At 35.1% G+C, this 22,270-nt stretch overlaps 1 protein-coding gene and 2 long non-coding RNA genes across 3 annotated transcripts; 1 reads left to right on the top strand and 2 right to left on the bottom strand.

The window, feature by feature from the left end:
- Positions 1-676: 676 nt before the first annotated feature.
- LOC120176339 lies at positions 677-14,365 on the top strand. The gene is made up of 3 exons (XR_005521316.1): positions 677-688; positions 4,529-4,531; positions 14,217-14,365. It is a non-coding gene; the product is annotated as an uncharacterized LOC120176339 (long non-coding RNA).
- A 3,695-nt stretch (positions 14,366-18,060) lies between these two features.
- Positions 18,061-19,229, bottom strand: LOC120176323 (pathogenesis-related thaumatin-like protein 3.5). The gene is made up of 3 exons (XM_039182769.1): positions 19,181-19,229; positions 18,425-19,094; positions 18,061-18,228 (listed from the first exon to the last, which is right to left on the bottom strand). The coding sequence occupies exons 1-3, from the start codon at positions 19,227-19,229 to the stop codon at positions 18,090-18,092; spliced, it is 858 nt and encodes a 285-aa protein (XP_039038700.1). The 3' UTR covers positions 18,061-18,089.
- A 2,514-nt stretch (positions 19,230-21,743) lies between these two features.
- On the bottom strand, positions 21,744-22,028 carry LOC120176332. Its single transcript, XR_005521315.1, has 2 exons — positions 21,928-22,028; positions 21,744-21,822 (listed from the first exon to the last, which is right to left on the bottom strand). It is a non-coding gene; the product is annotated as an uncharacterized LOC120176332 (long non-coding RNA).
- Between the last annotated feature and the right edge of the window lie 242 nt (positions 22,029-22,270).

The following is a 22,270-nucleotide window of genomic DNA, read 5'->3' as shown; positions in this document are numbered from 1 at the left end:
GCAATATAGTAAGAATTTCATTTCTTCTCACATTTGTTCAGAAGGCATGCGAAATGAGGGTGACCAAGGTGAAAATGCCATAACATGTCTTCTCCCAAAAGTGTTCAGGTACAAGATTGGTGAACACGAGTGATATAACTATTTCCAGTAGGTGTATTTTTCTCTCTCGTCTATCCTATCTGCTGATGCGTATTAACATAATAACTCATATGAATAATCCCTTTTTCTTTGAAATAAGAACCCAAGGTTTATGAAAATTACTGAGTTCCATTATATGTTTTGAGAATCTGGATCTTGCTTTTGAATTTGGTATGAACCATGGAATGAAAGGATTTGAAGATTTCCCCGAATTTGGATTTTTCTTCTATGAGGAATGTCCATGTTGTTCTAGTGTGGTCACCTATGAAGGATATGAACCAACTAGTCTCATTAAGATTTTTCACACGTGAAGGTCCCCAAATTTCACCATGAGTTATAGAGAATGGATGTGAAAGTTTATATTGGATGCTAGGATAGACATGTCGTGTGTGTTTTGCAAGTTGACATATCTGACAATGAAAGAGCTTAGAACTTTCTTTGATGAATAGGTGAGGAAACAATTTTTCATGGTATGCACAATTTTTGTGACCAAGGCAAAAATGCATAACATGTCGATTTGAAATAAAATTATAATTAGAAGAGGACTTGAGTGAACAAATTTCGAAACACAACTTGAGTGAACTTGTCCTTGTAGAGGAGAGTTCCCTTTGAGCAAATAGAGGCTACCAGATATCTCAACACTGCTAATCACCTTCCCAAATATTGTCTGGTTGATTAAAGTTTAGTCACAGTTCAATTCACGAGTGAGTTTACTAATGAAAATCAGATTACAATCTAATTTTGAAACTTAAAGAACAAATCGAGAAGGTCCTTCTCTCAATTTGATTGATCCGATTCCTTCTCTTCTTGAGAGTGATCCATATGCTATTCGGACTGGAGAGGCTTGATTGTGGGTTGAACTTGTGAAAAATATTAGTCTCCAATGATGTGATCTGAGGTTCTAAAATCAACTATCCAAGGCTTTACTTTGCTGGTTTTTGCAATATTTACAACATAAAAATTACTTTGATTTGCCAGCGTGTGGGTGTGTTGTTCGGTGGAGGTTGTCATCTACTCAAGTAGTTTCTGCAATGTTTCAATTTGCTCCGTTCAGTGCTGGTGTTGGAGGCATTACCGAATTTGCATGGCTTCTCTAACTTACCATGTTCAGCTAGGTCTCCAATCAATAGGTTTTTCATGTAGTTTCCAGCTTCACTCTCTCTCAAGTGGCCAGGTTTCTTGCAATGTTCACACCATGACATCCCTTTTATTTGCTTGTTATCCTAAGATGAGTTGTGCGTGTCAGGGATTTAAATAGCGGTCCGGTTGCGGTGTCCTCTGCAACCGTTATTATATGACCACGACACCCGCGACCGTGATATAGCAGTAGCGGTAGCAGTGTCCTCCGCGACCGTTATTATATGACCGCGCATAGCGGTAAATGCGAGGCGACCATTATTATATGACCACACATAGCGGTAAATGCGAGGAGACCGAAAATGGACTGTGACCCCAATTTGAATCCCTTGTGCTTGTACGAGGCTAAACCTTCAGCAACTGTGGAATTGACGTTTTCTGTCATCATCAATTTCTTCCTTCTTTCTTCTCTTCTAACTTCAACAAATACCTCTAGGATGGAAGGCAAAGGTTTGTTGTCTTCTATCCTTTCATCCAAATCTTTATTGAGACCAAGAGAAATTTGAATGTTCTCTTTTGGGGACTTTTATGCAGGGGTGCATCATCAGGAAATTTCCAGGGATGTATTTCAAACATATCAAGTTGCTGCAAATACCTGGTGATTGTGTTCTAATATTGAGTGATAGTCATCTATCTTTGTTGAAAACCATGAAGTTGAGTCTCGATCTCAAAGAGTTCAAAGGTGTTTTCTGAGTTGAAGTAAATCTCTTTTGCGGCCTCCCAAATTTCCTTGATTGCTTTGTAGAGAGGAAAATTTTCTCCAATCTCCATGATCATTGAATTTGTGGTTTTCAATCTTCCGCATGCAATACTTAGGATCAACTGTTTCTGGGATAGAAACCTTCTCAGTGAGATCATCATCCTTGCCCCTACCAGCTATATACATAAGAAAAGATTGGGACCACTGAAGTTAATTTTGGCCATTGAATTTGTGACTTGTGATAGGTATGGGTTGGTTAATGAATTGTGCTTGAATCCGGAATTAACTTCCGAAGAGGTGTTGTGTCTCCATGCTATACTAGGGTTTAGAACCTAGCTCTCACACCATGTAGAAATTCGGTGAAAAGGAAAATTTCACTTGAATTATTTTGCGGCAGAGCACGCCTCTGAATACGTTGTGTGTTTAATAAACTAGAATCTTAAGACTACTAGGTTTCTTGTTTCCTAAGACTCTTATCTCCTAATAAATAGAGTTATAATTAAAATAAAACTTATCCTAAGAAACAGCAGAAAAGAAAACAACTCCTAATGAAACTTTAAATTAAAACAGGCAGGAAAGAGAGTCCTAATCGGCTTCTTTCTATATTTCTCTCTTGTACAACTCGTGTTGGTACCTGTGTCAACTCTGCTGGTATAATTGAAATTGAGTCTAGGCTCAGATGCTGATCATGGGGAATTATAATGGGAGTTTTGTTCTTTAAGGTTGCTTTAACTAAATCTCGTCATTATTTTTATATGCTTTATTTTGTGGCTTTGGTCCATGGATGTGTATAAAGTATGATGGACTATAAATTATTGAATTGGCATAATATCTTTATAATCGCAATGCTATTTTTATAAGGCAGATGATCTGAACCCAAAATATTATGATGGTTCATTTATTTATTTGATTTGAAAGGTAGATTCTATGAAATGTTGTAATACATATCTGAGCTTAACTCGATTGAACCCTAATAAGTGTAATAATTGATAGATAGTTTAGAAGGCTAGGTTCTAAATTTGATGCAAATTTGTTTTCATATGTTTGAATGGACACTGAAGATATTTACATTTGTCGATGAACTGTAAATCTCTCATTGTAGACAAAAGGGGGGGAAGGAAAGTTGTGTGAATTTGAAAAGTATTATGCATTTTGTGTGAATTTTCTGTATGTTATGTCTGTAACAAGATGAACAAGTATAGCCACATGCGATTTGTGGAAGATTGACATCTTTCATGATAAACGTTCTAATGAGATGTGCCCTGAGAAATTTTACTCATCTCATAAAAAAAGGAATATGAAATGAGAAGGCTATGAAGGAGTAAGATTATGTGATGAGAGATCTAAATAGTTTTTACTTAAGTTCGATGCATGTAAATCCGCTTCTTTATAAGCCTTTCCTGCTTAATGTATTCTTCAATTGATCGCCCTGCAGGTTGGTTTGTCCAACATCTTAGAGTGGATTGTTGAAACTCTAAGAGATAATACCGAAGTGTCCTATCTGTTCTTAAAACCAGTGTCCAAGGAGGCGCCCAACTACCTGAACATTGTAAAGCATCCAATGGATTTGTCCACAATAAGGAACAAGGTTAGGTTGATGGAATACAAAGATCGAGAAGACTTAGACATGATGTGTGGTAGATTGCCTACAATGCTCATATTTACAATGATGGTCGTAATCCTGGCATTCCTCCTTTCTCCGATCAGTTTTTGGAGCTCTGTGACTACTTGCTGCACGAGTATGCTCATAGCTTGGATGAAGCTGAAGCAGGTATAGGGAAATCTTAATCAGATCAAACTTTTGAAATCATTCATTTGAAAGCGAGAATTACCTTAGAGAAGAACTGCTGCTTCTCTAGGTTTTAGGGGTGTCCAGGTTTTGAAGAACCATGGCAATAGAGCTTTGAATATGTGTACTCAAAACCTCAGGTGCTTGAGTTGTTTCAGGCATCAAAAGAAACTAGTTCACATAGGTGGGTAAGAAAAAGGATGGTGATAACCTAGGTGATGTAGATGAACGGTAAGTGATGGTTTGGAGATGAAAGCTTGTTGAGAACCAGATCCTTGTTGGAACCGTAGGCATTCTCATAGCTGTTATCATGGCAGGCATTGAGAAGAATACATACTGTTGGCCAAGAGACGAAGCATTCCCGTCTAGAATATGAAGAACAGTCTCATAGCTGTTATCATGGCAGGCATTCTCGTAGGTAGGACTATAAATGAGATGAGATAAATCGTAAGTTATTCGAGATCGATTTGGTCAGAGCCTAGTTAACTCTCGAATCAAATGGACTCGACTCGAGTTTGGACTCGACTTGAGTTTGAATGACTCAAATTCTTAACGAGTTAAAATGTACTATTTGTTATCCGACTTGAAAAGCTTGCGAGCCATTCGAAAAAAAATAATATATTAAATTTTTAGGTTTTTAAAATTAATTTACTAGTAATATTAAAAATTTTATGTTCTTGTTTCAAAAGTGCAATATAAGGTTCTCATGTACTTAAGGTTCATGTTCGAACTTCAAATTGAGCTTTAATCGAGTTATGTATGAGAATGTTTTAAGGTTCTCGAGTTTTCAAACTCAAGTCGTGTTTTAATTTTTTATTTCGAGTTGAGTTTGAAAATTTTAAGTTCGCGAGCATGAGAGTCGAGTCAAGTCGAGACGAGTTTTAATTTTTTTATATTCAGTTCGAGTCAAGCTTGACAATTTCAATCTTATGAGTTTTCAAATCAAATCACGCTCAATTTTATATTTTTCGAGTTGAGTCGAGCTCAGCAATACTTGAACTCAACTCCGTTCATTTACAGCCCTGCTCGTAGGAGTCATGCTTGGAATGATGGTGGAGCCTCAGTGTGGCAAAAGATTAATGCTGCAGTAAATTCGGGTATTGTGTTATTCTAGAGGAGCTTTTATTGATGCTCTCGGTTCACAAGGTTCGGCTCCGTTGAAGAGCTCAGGCGTCAGATTGCCGCTTTCTTGGCCCATGCCAGCCATGAAACATGCATCTCTCAGCGTATAGTTCTATCTTTAGCGTGTATGCGCGTTGTCAATAGTTAACCTAATAATCACTCAGGCTTTTATAAAAACAATACTGAAACATATATCATACAAGATGACAAATTTAAAACAAAAATCTTACAAAAGTGCAACTAAAACATTCACGAGACAAGATAAAAACTCAACCAAAACTTATTCTTATGATCGAACAAATGTATGGGATTCGTTACATTATGAAATAACTTAACATTGAAAGTGAAGAATGCGAGCTTAAAATTAAGTCAAATACTAACTAACAAAAATAAATCAAAGAATCATGTTTATCATCATTTGCATTTGCGTCGTACAAATTCTTCCTAGCTAGTAAAGAAACTTGCATAATACATCTTAACCCAAAACTAAAAGAATGATCAACAAAAACAAATGTTGGCAGTGTCTATATATATTGCACTTTGTTCAACTTCCATGGGGAATGGCCTAGTGACCAGGTCCTCGAGGACTAGGTCCCAAAGCTAACCAATGGAGCCAACACGACATGGTGAACTTTGCCTTGTGGTAAACCGTTGAGTAAGTATCGATGGTGGCGAAATCTTCCAGTAAAACTCTGGCCACTTCGACCTGGCTCAACACTGCCATTGAGATGACAAAGATGATCAAAAGGGTACTTAGTTTTCTGCTATTCATCTTCCCAAACAGTAACCTTCAGACCAGAAAAAAGGCTACAAATCTTTGAAGATTATGTATTGAATATGCAGTAATTAAGAGATCCTTGATGTTGTGAATGAGGAAGAACTGGAACTGAATGGTTAATATATAGGGGAAAAAACAAGGGTTTACAAAATATAGTAAAAACAGCTGAAAATATCAAGCAAAGGAGATTGAGTTTTGAGTTTGAGGTTTTGTGTATGCTAAAAATTCCCGCTAGGAGATTCACCTACCAAAATCTAGTATGCGATGCAAGTCAATCTGGATTAGTCATGACAAAACCTAGAATCGGGAGAAAAAAAAAGAACAGCTGAAAATATCGAAATATTGAGGAAATGTGGACTTTTAACGTGTTGACCAAGAAATTGTAACAGCTCGTTGCTGCTGGGAAAGCAGAAACACTATGTTAATTGAACTTGTCAATGGATGCTACACTGTACATATGAAAATTACTGGTTTAACCTTTCTGTTTAATTGCTTGGGTTCAAGAACCGACGAAGGTTGCTTTTGTTATTTTGAGAGGAATGGAGATTCAGTTGAGTAATTTAATGGAGGTCCAAGAGTTTGAAATATTGAATTTGACCAAGATTTTGGCTTTCTGGTTGGTTGGTCTGCCTGTGCTTGATTGAGTAAGATGACAACAGCAACAAATTAGTGTGTGTTTATATATCGTATGAGAAGTGTTGAACATTACTAATACTATTTAATTGTTTAATTTTGACCGTTGAATCAATTCAGTTATTTTCAAATAATTAAATTGATAAAAGGGGTGTTTTACGAGATAGATTTTTTCATCCAATTATTTTTTTTTCAAAACTATATATCGTTTTGGTCACTCGGCGTTAAAAAAATAATAATAATGTTAACATTTCATCATAAGATAATGTTACGATATTATTAAAAAATAAAAGTTACCACATCAATAGTTCTGTTTATTTTTAACGATAGGTGACCAAAATGGAATCAAAATGTAACATTAGATATGATTTAAAAAAATAGTTCGGTGGCCAAAACAAAACTGCAAACATAAGTGGTGACTAAATATATAGTTTATCCTAAAAAATTCCGAGATTGAAAGATACTAATTAAATGAAATAACTCGGTTCAGTTTGATTAGTTAATTAGATTTAACCTAATAGCGAACCCTAATTAAACGTCTAACTCAAACTAGAGTTAGCAATAATTAAACTTTAGCTTTGAAGGGTTTGTAATATGTGTTATATGTTTATATTCATATTAACAAACTAGATGTTTAAAATAATTAGGGTAAATATATATTTTAGTACCTAAAATTTGTTTTAAAGTATAATTTGGTGTCTAAACTTTTTTTAATTAAATTAAATACTTGAACTTAACTTTAAGGTTTAATGCTATATTTGCAGCATAAAAAAGGGAAAAAACTAAGGGTTCATTCCTTTCACTGAAAACGTTTTTTAGAAAATATTTTTCGTAAAATGAATTACATTTTCTGAAAAAATATTTTCTTGAAAAACATTTTACGATATTTGTAAGATATTGTTTAAACCCCTTTTCCACTAGTTGATGATTTTTTTAAAATTTATTTAATACACATATTAAATACAATAAATAATATTATTCATCATAAAATTTAATATTATTATTTTGAAATATTAAAATAATTTATTTATTATTAAAATATTGTTTTTATAATTTTATTAATAAAAATATTAATATTGGTATATTTTATTGAAATAAAAATATTATAAATTATATTAATTATTTATTAAAGTAATAGTGTTATATTATATTTTAAAAATATTAATTAGTATATTTTAAATATCTTTATTAAAATATTATTATATTAATATTAATATTAATATTAATATTAAATATATAAATAATATTATTCATTATTAATAATTTAATAATATTATTTCTATGAAATTAATAAATAATATAAATTTATTAATAATTTAATTATATATTATTAAAATAAAAAATATAATATCTTATATTATTATAATATAGTTAATTATTTTATTATAATATTAAAAATATAATATTATATTATTAAAAAATACTTTGAATATTTTAATAATTAATATTTTGATTAAAATGATATTAAAATAATTTTTTAATATTAAATTCATAAAATAAAATTATTTTGAGTATTTATTCTTTGAAGTCAAAAGTTCAGAAATTGACTTACAGAAAATCAGACCATAAGTCATTTTCCATAAAATACAAATGAAATTCTGTTGACCAGAAAAATGTTTTACGTTGACCAACCAGTTTTCCTCCAACCAAACATTGAAAAATGAGTAAAGCATTTTCCAGAAAAACATTTTACATGAAACAAACAAACCCTAAGTAAAAATGGCATTTGAAAATGGGGTTTAGGGTTTTGAATGTGTCAGAAGCACGAGTTGTTTGGACACTTAATTCATACTGCATGCATGCAAGGACAGATGTAGGGTTTTGTACAGGGTGGATATTGAAATTCAATTTTTTTATGTTAGTAATTTATTTTATTGAATGTGTCTATCTTGAAATTTTATTTGTGTCCAGTTCATACGAAAAATTTATATTATTAGTACAAATGTACTCACTTTCAAAACTATTTTTAGATCTAACACTGCGTACATGTAATACCCTTTTCAACAAGGAAGAAAATAGGGTTCTGTCGTGTTTAAGATCTATACATAAATCACATTAGTCAACAATTAGGAAGTCTAAGTTACAATTTAAATAGTTGCAATCGATTGTAGTGACGGATCCATAAATATTTTTTAGAGGTAAAGAAGAGAAAAATAGTGGGTAAGTGTGTAATAAAATAATTGTATTAATAAAATTGTTCTCTCCTCTTAAGTTTTCCGGCTAAGTATTAGTTTATTTTATGTTTTTCGGGACTATTCTTAAGCTTTTATTAGGTAGAGAGCAATCCGACTTAATTTTAAAGATCATGTTTGGAAAAATATATAAATTTGGTGTTGCAATCGATCTTTGGGTTTGATAGGCCAAACACCTAAAAATATATTTTAAAATATTTTTAAGAAAATTCATTTTTAAAGATAAAAATATTATCTTTAATGAATAAAATCTACCCTAACATGTTGTCTATACAAATACAAGAAGAAGAAGAAACAAAGCAGAAAATGAGTTCGTATCAATGAGTGTTAGGTATAACTCATAAATATATCAGTAAAGAGGATAGAGGATGGAGCGGATCCCACAGTACGGTACATGATTATTTTTGTAAATATGTACCAGGGTTTATTTATTATAAAAGGAGATGTAACCAAAACCTATGAGACATTGAATGACAAATCTAGCACCGCCTACGGCACCGAGGACGTAAGCACATTGCTGAACCTCGTTAAAATTCTTGTGTTCTTTCCGTTTTCTTTACACGATTTTTTTACAATTGGTATCAGATGTCATGAGCCAAATTTGAAGTTGCGAAATTCGATGGTCAGGGTAACTTCGAATTATGGCAAACAAGGGTGAAGGATCTTTTGGTGCAGCAAGGGATCCTGAAGGCTTTGCGGCCTACAAAGTTAGCGTCGATGGAGGAGGAAGTTTGGGAAGAATTGCAACACCGAGCTGCAGGAACCATACGACTATGTTTGGAGGATGAGGTCATGTATCACGTCATGTATCTGTCATCTCCAGATGAAATTTGGAAGAAGTTGGAAAGTCAGTTTATGTACAAATCCTTAACGACTAAACTGTATCTAAAGCAACGACTGTATGGGCTGAAGATGCAAGATGATCATGATTTGGCGCAACACGTGAATGTCTTCAATCAAATTGTTTCTGATTTGGCTCGGCTTGATGTGAAAATTAAGGATGAAGACAAAGCGATGATTCTATTGTGTTCGTTGCCTCCCTCTTACGAACATATGGTGAATACTCTTACATATAGGAACGAGACTATCAGAGTTGAGGAGATTACTGCAGCCTTATTGGCTCACAACCATCGGAAGTAGAATGCAGGGGAAAGCTCTCAAGCTGATAGCTTATATGTCAAGAGTAATTGAAATCGTGGAAGGAAGCTAGAGAAGGCAGGGTCTGGGAAGCGGAATTTCATATCCAAATCTATAGATAAGAAGGCAATTCACTGTTACAAGTGTAAAGAGGCGGGACATATAAATCGAGACTGTCTGAAGATGAAAAAACAGACTATGAGAAGCGTGATGACTCATCAATTGTACGGGTTGAAACAGTCTCCGAGACAATGGTACAAACGGTTTGACTCCTATATGATCAAGATTGGCTACAAGCGATGTGAGTATGATTGTTGTGTCTAGGTTAAGAGCCTTAATGATGGTTCTTTTATTTTTTTGTTATTGTATGTTGATGATATGTTAATTGCTGTGAAGAACATGGATGATGTTATCGGTTTGAAAACTTTATTGAGTCAGGAATTTGATATGAAAGATTTAGGTACTGTAAAGAAAATTCTTGGAATGAAAATTTACAGGGACAGAGACTCAAGGAAACTGTGGCTATATCAACGGGGTTATGTTGAGAAAATGCTAGAAAGGTTTGTGATGAGCAGCACAAAACCAGTGCTCACTCTATTGGAAAATAACTTTAAGCTTTCATCAGAACAGTGCCCTAAGACAAATAAGGAAGCTGAAGATATGGCAAAGGTTTCGTATTCTAATGTTGTTGGCTGCTTGATGTATGCAATGGTATGTACTCGTCCTGATTTAGCTCATGTTGTTTGTTAAGTTTGTAAGTACATGTCTAAACCTGGTAAGCAACATTGGGAAGCAATCAAGTGGATCTTTAGGTACTTAAAGGGTATTGTGGGACATGGAATTGTTTTTGGTAGTCAGCGGGATAATCCTTTGGTTGTAGGATATGTGGATTCAGACTATGCGAGTGACTTGGATAATAGAAGATCTACGAAAGGGTATGTCTTTACTCTTGGTGGAGGGCCTATTTGTTGGAAGTCTACTGTTCAAGCTATTGTGGCATTATCTACAACTGAAGTTGAACACATGGCAGCGGCTGAAGTTGCAAAACAAGCTTTATGGCTTACTGGTTTAGTGAAGGAGTTGGGTGTTCAACAAGGTGGAGTTCAGTTGCTTTGTGACAATCAAAGTACTATTCACTTGGCTAAGAAGCAGGTATATCGTGCTAGAACTAAGCATATTGATGCAAGGTTTCACAAGATCAGAGAGTTGGTTGCATCTAAAGATATTTTGTTTCAGAAGGTACATACTGATGAGAATGTCGCTGATATGTTCACCAAGCCAGTTACGACAAACAAGTTCATGCATTGCTTGGACTTGTTGAATGTTTCAAGTTGTTAAAGATGTAAGGTAACCCAACCCACATTGAATGTTTCCTAAGGGGCAGAATATTCGCCAAGGTGGAGATTTATTAAGTATGGCTCATAAATATACCAGTAAAGAGGACAGATGATGGAGCATAGTGAGCGAAGCGAACATCATCTGTCCTTAAAAAAGTCTCATAGTGGGGGTTACGATTATGTGGGTTGGGGGTGCGGGGGCACAAGCCCTGCGGTACGGTACATAGTTTTTTTTGTAAATATGTACCAGAGTTTATTTATTATAAAAGGAGATGTAACCAAAACCTATGAGACATTGAATGTCAAATCTAGCACCGCCTAGGGCACTGAGGACGTAAGCACATTGCTGAACCTCGTTAAAATTCTTGTGTTCTTTCCGTTTTCTTTACCTGATTTTTCAACAATGAGATAATCAATAAAGTAGTAAGAACTATCTTTAATCAATAAAATCTACTCTCACATGTTGTCTATCCAAACATGGTTTAATAGGTCATATCCAAACACGATTTTTACCACATTATTTCTCGTTCATAGTTTAAGAACTTAAAAGAAACAAGATGGGAAATAGTTTAGGGCATTTTTTTTAGTTTAAACCTAAAAATATTAATCATGAGTCGCCTAATATATATAGAGACATTTGAACGCTCAACCATTTGTTAGATTTATAATTTTTTTTAATACCACATAAAGATCAAAGCCTTTTACTATCCCACACCGAAGAGTTATGGCTTCCGATGAATACATGATGAAGGTTTCTCCAAGTTTTCAGTTCCTAGCAACTCACAATGAACTGATTACATTTACCTCTCAAATAATCAAAAGGTAAACCATTACCTTGTCGTGACTCAGAGAAGCAAAAGGTGAGCTATTATCTTGCCATGATTACATCCACGACTGCAAAATATATGTTGACGAATATAAGGAGCCGTGGAAAATTTTTAGTTAGGCCACGTCCGAAACCTTTTATGTATTCACCAAGTTGAAGAAGAAGCGCAAGGAAAAAGATTGATTGAGTTGCCAATTCGGGTATTTGGAAAGGTTAAAGAACATATCATGTTATGAATTCAAATAATAATCAAGTTGGGAATAAGAAACTTTTTAGTTCTCAAGTTAAAACATTCCTATGATATCGAAAATTGACATTGGATCATGAATGAGTTTTCTCTTCTAAACGATGATCAATTACATTGTTTACATGATATTGTTGTTTTACTTTGTTAACAAAGATTATTAGTGTTTACACTAAGTTATTTTTTCTATGTGGTTTGTTGATTTTGGTTTATAGGTTGAACAGTTGAAAGTTGGGTGTTATGTTGAATCTACAAGAAAAAGAAAGGAAAAAAACCCTCCGACCATTATGAAGATTTCTCCATTGTTAACCCTCTCAAAAGGACCCTCCCATCGGTTTACTATGCCGACGACGAAACTAGAGAGCTTTCAACGAGCAAGAGATTCTACAATGTGCTTACAAAATGTCGTTGCGCATAGTTATCTACCGTCAACCCTTTCATTACATCTACAACAGCAGCAACGAAACATACTAGGGTCAATGGGAGACGAGGTTTTTCATCCTCATCCTCAATATCATCTTCCAGGGCTCAACTGTGTCGAAGACGAACCTGCAGTGCGTTGGACGAAATCATCAACATCCCAGGGTCATGGCTTGTATTGAGCAGATAATGTAATGGTTTTTTAGTATTAATAAATTATTTGGACACTATTTTTCGCCTTCCGTTGTTCGAGTAGTAGCTTCTGAACTTTGATATAAGGGACGATTTTAACGAGGCTTCTATTTTCCCAAAAAGAACCTTGTTTTAATTTATCCACATTCCATAGATATTCTTAAAATCTTTAGTAATTTTATTGTAATTATAACATTTTCTGGTAATATTTTAATAACCAAGCTTGTTCGTTAATAAAAATGAATTCGTTTAACCATATTTTAATTCAATCAGATAATTTTATTAATAGAATAAACAACTATTAGCAGTAAAATACAAAGAGTTTAAACTCCAACACCAACTAAAACGTCTCACACCCAAGTCTCCAGTTGAAAAGCAAGGCTTAGAATCGATTTATACTACTAGATCCAGCTGAAACTCACACAAAACATAAATTCTGCAAAACGCCTCCAATTCAAACTAGTTGCATCAACATAGTTTAAAGAAATTATCATCTTGGATGGCTTTGGCCTCCCACAATCAAGGGCTGGTAGCTTTCTAGCTAGAAATTTTAAGAGAGTTGTCAATGACCACATGCTGCAATTGGCTAAGTGAGAACCAAGCCTAATTCAGCGACCGGTGTTGATGAGGTTTGTACCAGTTTATTGGCTCTGTCAATCAACCGTCCATTGCAGTCTCTCACCAAAGCTCTAATTCCTGCTACCTTCATCATCTCGTCAAAGGATGCATTAAATTTGACTTAAGTAAATTCTGCGGTGGACAGCTCTAATTCCTGCTACCTTCATATTCTAATATTTTTTTCTTCTGGAATTATAATTCATGTTGATGTCATATTGCGTTCAAAGTTAAAGGATCTGGTTTTTAATAAAGAAGACACCTTCATATTCTAATCTTTTTTTCTTCTGGAATTATAATTCATGTTGATGTCATATTGCGTTCAAAGTTAAAGGATCTGGTTTTTAATAAAGAAGACACTCAACCAGCTTTCATTTAATCTCAAATCTGAACCTGAATGCACAACTTGTTTACAGTTTTCCTACTAGCTAAACAACTGCAGTCCAGTACAAAATTGCAATGAAAGAAATTTGTCATACATGGATTACTGCTACTAGCAAAAGCAATGCTTTTCACCATTATGCTGATTCTTTCAGCAGCTAAGACTAGGAATTTACTTAGGATCATCCCACTGCATATGCTGATCCAATGGCTCTGGACTAGCTGCAAAAGAGTAGAATTTCCTTGACAACATATGTTTTGGAGGAGATGGTTCTTTGATGAGCATCGCAGTCATCTTGTTCCTTTCGGCATACCTTGGGGGACTCATAGGCTGTGACATAATTAAAACCAGTATTCTTAAGAGAATGCATATGCTAAAGTTACGAGACAGCTAAAATGATTTGAATGTTTTACCTCCAATATATTTGACAATGAATATTCCTTTGCAGATGCTGAATGTTTGGAGAAATCTGAACAAAAAGAATGCATACAAAGGTCTGAGTATTCAGTCATCAAATACTTGCGCAAAGTAAACATATGAATGCCTAGCAAATTTCTTTACCATCTAATCCAAGCAATGCTTTTCACCATTATGCTGATTCTTTCAGCAGCTTAAAACTGGGAATGTACTTAGGATCATCCCACTGCATATTTTGATCCAATGGCTCTGGACTAGCTGCAAAAGAGTAGAATTTCCTTGACAACATATGTTTTGGAGGAGATGGTTCTTTTGATGAGCATCGCAGTCATCTTGTTCGTTTCGGCATACCTTGGGGGACTCATAGGCTGTAACATAATTAAAACAAGTATTCTTAAGAGAATGCATATGCTAAAGCTACGAGACAGCTAAAATGATTTGAATGTTTTACCTCCAATATATTTGACAATGAATATTCCTTTGCAGATGCTGAATGTTTGGAGAAATCTGAACAAAAAGAATGCATACAAAGGTGTGAGTATTCAGTCACCAAATACTTACGCAAAGTAAACATATGAATGCCTAGCAAATTTCTTTACCATCTAATCCAAGAATCCGCAAAAAATCATTAGTGCTTATAGCTCTTTTCTGTGTTTTGATGCAATCTTCATGATTGTGCAGACACCCTTCCCCTGCAATATCTTCGAGTTGACATAGATCCTCTTCCGGATTACCCAACTTTGCCTTTTGGTTCTTCTTTGATGTTCCTTGCGAGTATGGCTTACCTGAGTTGGAAATGTCAGAGAGAGCTCTCCTGCCAGTTGCTTGCACTTTCTCAGCTTTATAGACACTCTTTGTTTTGCTTGAATCATGTGTGGGATGAAAGATACCGGTCTATTTCTCAATGAATGGAATGCTTTTAGCATTCTCCTTCTTTGATGACTGGTTTGGGGTTGATTTCACTGAATTGGATAGATCACCAAGTGGTTTTCTTCCACCAATACCAGCTTTCCTCTGTGCTTTAGAGACATTGGTAATGCCTGACAGGAAGCATTTTCCATTATCAAACTCAACTTGAGAAACAAAATTAACAAAACCAACAACAGATCAGAAAGTGTTGAGAATAGTACCATTGAACCGAGCATTTAAATTCTGATTTTGAATCAAACCAACAGTACGTGTTACCATTTTGGAAATTTGCTGATACAATCCACCAAACCAACAGTACCTGTGAGGTTCCAATACATAGGGAATCATTCATATACGTGGGAAAATCAAATCAAACAAGCAATATTGGAGAAAGCATGCTAAATCCTGCAGAAAAATCTGAAGTATCTTTGAAAGGCTCCTTTTACATTAAAGCTTCATCTGAAGCACATGAATCAAGAGTATTACTTAGTTCAAAATGAAAAATGAAATTAAAATCCAAACTCAATTTGCAAAACCCAAAAATCTTTCGGTATCTAAGACAAATGTGGTGAACAGGATTGGAGAAAAACCGAACTAACATGATAATCACAAAGGAAAAGACAAACAAAGAAGCTAGAATAATCATGTTCATACAATTTAAAATGATCCATTTAGTCCTTTCTGTTCTAATGATGATACAGTCGAGGATTTCTTTAAGTTAGTAATTATATTTCCTCTCCGTGTTTTTCATTCACTAAAAGCCCCAAGATCATCAAATCAGCCCCACAAAAGTAAACCCAGAAAGGGAGAAAAGAAACATAGGATACAACAAACTTACAGATCATTCTTGGAAATTTTTTTATTTCCTTTTTTCCATTCGTTTCTCAACAACCACACAGATATTCCTGTTTTCATGTTTTTTCCATGACAAATACTTTAAATCGCCTTTGCATTCTCAGACTAAGTTTGGAAAACATAAAAAGATATAATACTTTGATAAATTTTCTTTCTGATAATACAGATCTTACTTATCTGTTTTCTTCCATTAAAACAAACGAAACATTTCATGAAAAATAACTTCATCAAGAAATTAAACACAAACAAAAACCCGTAAAAAGGGTAAAGATAAGAAACTCACAATGGGTTTTTGCCGAGTCGATGCTTCTTTCTTTTGAATTACTGATTCAGGCGCTTTGCTTTGCCTTTTGGATTTGTTTGTAATCTTTGAAATATATTTCGAAAGAGAGGAATTCCATATCTGCTTATTAGAAGAGTATTTGCAACGGTAACTTTTCCGCTTTTACAAAAATACCCCTCGGTGGGCTTACAATTAAATAAGCTTCGGGTTTCTCAATTGGACCAAATCGCTTTTGCAGAAAAATAAAGATACTTATACCGTTGTTTCGGCTTTTGCCATAGTGATAAATTTAATCCATAATGTTTATTATTTATTTAATTTGACCCTTATTTTTTATCTATTGTGACCTCAGTGGTAAAGAAATTATTGTTATTTATTGAGATATTGGGTTCGAGCACTAAGAATGCTAGGGTTGTGAGTGTTTAATGTCAAATGGTTGAGAGTTATCTTTGAATAGATAATATATTATATTTCCTCTCAGATTAATAAAAAAAAATCCCCACCTAAACATGGGTGTAAATATATAGTTCTAAGCATGCTCTTCTCCTGTATGGGTTTATGTAGAGTACAATGATAGTGGCCAAAAATATAGTTTCATATCTTATTCTTTGAAGTATCTAAAATTTTATATTCTCTAACCAATTATGATTTTTATGTGATCATCGATATCTTCACATGATCTACTAACTTTGACAATTAAGTCTTCATCTTGTTTATAGATAATCGTTATGACTTTACATTTGACACTGATATTAAGAATCAATATAAAATCATTTTGTTAAGATTGAGAGAAAGATTTGGATTCTCCCTTTTTATTCATTTCTCTTATATTCCCTTGCGAACAAAAAACTTTAACACCAATTAATTATCATCTGACTATCGATTGTGATTCTCCATTTCAACTAGAAGAGATGAATCGCTTAAAACCATCGTGACTCATTTGTTCTTATTCAAAGAAGCATCACTCATAACCAACTTTTTTTGGCATTTCCCGGGATTCATGTTGCAAGTAGTTAACGAATATATCAAAAGCGTTCACCTAGTATTGTTCTCCACCACCAACCCGTTTGGGAATCTTATTCTTTCGTAACTATAATTAGTGACGAATGTATGTGTTTTTCTAGGATAGATCTACTTTAAATATGAATTTCTTTAGGTTAGTTATTTATTTTACTGATAGTGTCCGAAAAAGTTATATTATTAATACATACATATTCATCCTAAAAATATTTATTAGTATAAACACGAAGGCATTGCACCTCCTTGAGCATTTATTTTCAAACTAAGGAATACAATAAGAAATAATCAGAATATTTTTATATGTTGATAATATATATACACTTTATAAATGTAAATGTAACTATTTGAATTTAAAATCTCTTAAGAAAATAGTATTTTTTAATACAAAATTTTAAGTTAAAATTTATTATTTAAATTTCATTATTATATGATTCAAAAAGTTTATAATGCAACTAGCTTAGTCAGAGAACTCTCATGATATAATAAAATTTAGGGTAAAGTATAGCAATGATCACTGAACTTTTCTAAATCTTTCATTTAGGTCCCCAACTTTTAAAAAATTACAATACAATCCCCCAATATTTAGTCCGTTTATAATATGGTCCCCCAACATTTAGTCCGTTTGCAATATGGTCCCCGACGTAACTGTTGGGGAACCATATTGCAAACGGACTAAATGTTGGGGACTATATTGCAAGTTTTAAAGTTGGGGGACCTAAATGAAAGCTTTAGAAAAGTTCAATGACCATTACTATACTTTACCCAAATAATAATTATATATGCCAAAATTAACAATTTCGGTTAAGTTGAAGAGGATTAAAGAAGAGTTATAGTTACAATTACAACCACTTTTCGAATATTAAAATGGCAAAATATCAGGATAAAATCATACATCCTTTGCCACGTTGGAGAAGGGAAAAAACACAATGTCCTAACTATAACATAGATTGATCTTCGTTCCCCTTATAGAATGCTCCCGAGATTAGTGATGAAGAGCAGTAGAAGTAAAGCTGCCCACCATCTTCCTACCAATGGGTTTAAACCATTTGCTTTGTTCTTGCAAACCAGCTTGTGATCATGGTAACTGTATACTGCTTGATTCCTGAAATCATCAACAACAAAGCCTTGAATTCACAATTGATCAATCAAAAGGAGATTACACACTACAATATTCAACCACGTAAGTTTATCTCAATATAACTTCGAAAAAGGGTTGTTGAACGGAATAATGATTTCATTGACTTCATTCTCCAAATTATAGGTAAGTTTCGATATAAATTCCGGGAAAAATAACGAACCGAGTTGAGCAGAAGGTGATGACATAATCTGCTCCAGAACAGGTGAAAATACTGGTGGGATCATCATATGCATAACTATAAGAAGTAGGGCATGCAGACTTGAACGTCTTGGAATAATACATAGGTTGACAAGTGGAAGGGTTTCCATGGGTTCCTCTGCAACAATATTCATCTGTGTTGAAGACATCGCATGCGCTTCGGCAAGCGATAACCTTCCCGTTGGCCTTGACAGCGAGCTCAGAAGGGCAATTTCGCCTCAGGTCGGAGTTGCATCCAACAGTGGAGCAATTTCCCTTACCGTTTAACGGTGTGACAGATACGGGCACATTAAATCCATCGACGAGACTGACATCGTAAAAATCAAGAGTAGCGAGCGTAAACTCAGCGAGTGATGCCGGGGTTTTACCGGCAGCTCCGCACTTAAGGGTTTCGCCACAGTCCCTTGTCTGGCATGGACCATTTCCATTGCTGTCGAACTTGCAACTGCTTCGATCCCATATGCTGGAGCGTAAACTCCAGCCAGCCGGGGCGTTGAAGACAACAGATTGGTGTGGTTTCAATTCAATACCTCCACCATTAAAGCTTTCACCGGGGATAATCCCAGGCCAGATAGTTTCCTTGCAGTTGTTTATTATGTTGAAGGTTCTTGCACATTTATAGAGTTGTATCCCTGCCGAAAAGCACTATTGAAATCCGAAAGAACACTTAAATGTAGCCATGTATCATCTAAATAAGAGGGGAGAAATTATGAATTACCTGATGAAAGCAACAGCAGTGTGAATAGAAGAGGTGAAAGCAGATCCATTGGTTAGAAAATTGAGATTACAGTGAGTAGGGAGGAAAGGTAATTCCATGATAAGAGGCTACACGATTATTTTCCTAATCCTTTCCCGCAAGTTTATACAGCTTCCAATCCTTATTGCCACGATATCCGCATCTACGGTCTAGGCTACTCATCATTACATTTTCCATCATTATAAAAATAAGGGTAAAGTATAGTAATGGTCACTGAACTTTTCTAAATCTTTCATTTAGGTCCCTCAACTTTTAAAACTTGCAATATAGTCTCCCAGCATTTAGTCCGTTTTTAATATGGTCCCCGACGTAACTGTTGGGGGACTATATTGCAAACGGACTAAATGTTGGGGGACTGTATTACAAATTTCAAAAGTTGAGTGACCTAAATGAAAGCTTTAGAAAAGTTTAGTGACCATTACTATACTTTACCCTAAAATTTAACTAAATTAAAGTTTACGTGCCTGTATAATTATATATTTGTAATTATGATTTTAAATACCTTTGTGAAATTATCTTGCATTTGTCCCTCGCACAAAAAGGTTTCTCCTCATTTACTCGTTATTTTTATCGTTTAAGATTTTTCTTATAAAATTTATATGTTTTGTTTATAATTTTTTAATCTCCAATTAATATACCGAACCACTATCAATATATAGAGATTACTTGATTCCATCGAAATAATGATAATATTGAAATATGATATTTCATTGTTAGATCACAACACTAGGTCAAACGCTTACTTTTAATCGTCTTTTCTTTTCCGCAACCAGATAATCCTACTCTAAATTGTTGTTTTGGTAAATGCCATGCTCTCGTTTAACCTACTTGTCTACCACTTCAACGAGTGTTGGCTCATAATCACTAGGAGTTACAAAGCCATGAAGGTTCATCACAGTTGCAGCCACGTTGGCGAGTCCACCGTCCAGAACATCGCTCCGAAACCTAACACCGGCTGCCAATCCCCGACCTCCTACTGCAATAGGCACCTAATTCACAATTTCCAAAATATGCATCACCAAATTTAATTCAACATTACACCCACAGAACAAGAAGAAAGATGTTGGAACTTACAGGGTGACAAGTATGAGAGGCGAGTATTTGGAGCTCCCCATTTTTATCATATAGAGGTTCCTCGAACTTACTCCTCTTCACCATGTCCTCCGCGTTGCCATGGTCAGCGGTTACCACAAATATTCCACCAACTCGCTCTATGGCATCAAGGATCATCTGCAGCCCAACAGAGTAAGAAAAACTCTATTAAAAGTTCCGAGTAACTATGAAAGATTGAACTAGAGTCATCACACCTTGACAGCTTCATCAGCAGCCTTGCATCCCACAATTGTAGCCTGGATATCTCCTGTATGTCCCGCCATGTCACCATTTGGTATGTTCACACGTACATGATCGAATTTGCGCCTCAAAATCGCATCTCTAGCCTTCTCCGCGATCTCCAATGCCTTCATCTTTGGTTGAACGTTGAATGTAACGCCAATATCACTAGGAATTTCCACATATTCTTCCAATTCAGGGTTGAAATAGCCAGAGCGATTTCCATTCCACAAGAAAGTGACATTACCAAATTTGGCAGTCTCACTGTTGGTACAGGAACACTTCTTTGTTAAAGTAAGAAACATCAGAGTCATGGATTATAATGACTTGCTCTAAACATACCTGCAGGCGAAAATTCGGATACCGTTGTGCACCAAATATTCACCGGATGTTCTATCAATAAAGGGAGGAGAAACAAGGTAGTGACTTGGAAGCTTCAACTCGCCATCGTACTGAAGCATACCCGCATATCAGATTTTAGGGCATCGTACACGATTGAATTTGTCAAAATCTTGGTATTCGAGTTCCTTAGCCAGCATAACAATTCGATCTGCACGGAAGTTGAAAGTAACAACAGCATCACCATCTACAATTGGACCGACGGCCTTGTTGTTCTCATCAACAAGAACAAAGGGAGGCAAGTACTGATCATTTGCATTTTTCCTCAGTTTCTTTACAGCTTCAACAGCATTTGTGAACTTGTGTGGGGCTTCACCCAGAACTTGACCATCCCATCCTCTTTTCACAACATCCCAATCAATCTGCAAAAGATCATCTCACAAGAGCGAATAAACACCTGGAGTCAAGGGGCCAAAAAAGGTGAATAAAACACCGATTTCTCACCTCGTAAAGGTCCATTGTGACATACATGCGGCCCCCACCAGAATCAATCCGAGCATCAACACCTTTCTCACGTAAATTTGCAAGGTCATTCTCAAGAGTCTCCACAAAGCCTAAACTCGAACCATCTGCAACATCACGACCATCCGTGAGAATGTGAACTCGAATCCTTTTACCACCATGCTCACTAGCTCCCTTCAGTAGCAACTGCATACATTTTGGAAATGAATTATCATGAACATCCAAAAGGTAGGAGCCTTTCCTGAATCACCAAAATTACCTGCAACTGATCATGTCCGGAGTGAACACCGCCATCGCTAAGTAATCCGATCAGGTGCAGAGTTCCCTTTTCAAAAGATTCACTTGTATACTTAAATCCTTCTCCCTCGTAAATTTTACCAGAGGCAAGAGCAAGATCAACAAGCTTGGCCCTGCAGTTACAAATGAATACTATTTGCATTAATAGGGACAGTGTCGGTTCGCACGTACGTACACTCACGCAAAAAAGGTGAGTAAAATCGAGAAAGGAATCATACCCTTGAGCGAAAATGCGTCCAGCACCAAGCGCATTGTGACCAACTTCACTGTTTCCCAATTCATCGTCCGTTGGAAGCCCTACATCGGTTCCATGAGCCCTGATTAATCTCCATTTCTCGGGGGCACCCTGCCAACATGATCAGTTCCATTCAAATTATGGCATACATGATTCTTTTATGAAACAAAAACACTGTAATAACGTCCAAATGGTAATCTACATTCCTCTGCAGCACGTACATACGATGTCAATTGTTAATAAAGATTCTAAGTAAATACTATTTTATAATCACTCTAGACTAATAAAAAAATTCAAAGATATATATAAGATTCTTACATAATGGC

This window comes from Hibiscus syriacus, unplaced genomic scaffold (assembly GCF_006381635.1).
Source record: "Hibiscus syriacus cultivar Baekdansim isolate YM2019G1 unplaced genomic scaffold, ASM638163v2 tig00003398_pilon, whole genome shotgun sequence".
NCBI lineage: Eukaryota > Viridiplantae > Streptophyta > Magnoliopsida > Malvales > Malvaceae > Hibiscus > Hibiscus syriacus.
The sequence above is the reverse complement of the archived record's forward strand: the minus strand, read 5'-3'. Positions and strand labels throughout refer to the sequence as shown.

Coding starts and splice junctions, on each gene's coding strand:
- LOC120176323 (XM_039182769.1), bottom strand. CDS start 19,229: ATGGATCTGCTTTCACCTCTTCTATTCACACTGCTGTTGCTTTCATCA. Junction 19,095..19,180: donor ACTGCTGTTGCTTTCATCAG/GTAATTCATAAT, acceptor GCTTTTCGGCAG/GGATACAACTCTATAAATGT. Junction 18,229..18,424: donor ATCACCTTCTGCTCAACTCG/GTTCGTTATTTT, acceptor TGATGATTTCAG/GAATCAAGCAGTATACAGTT.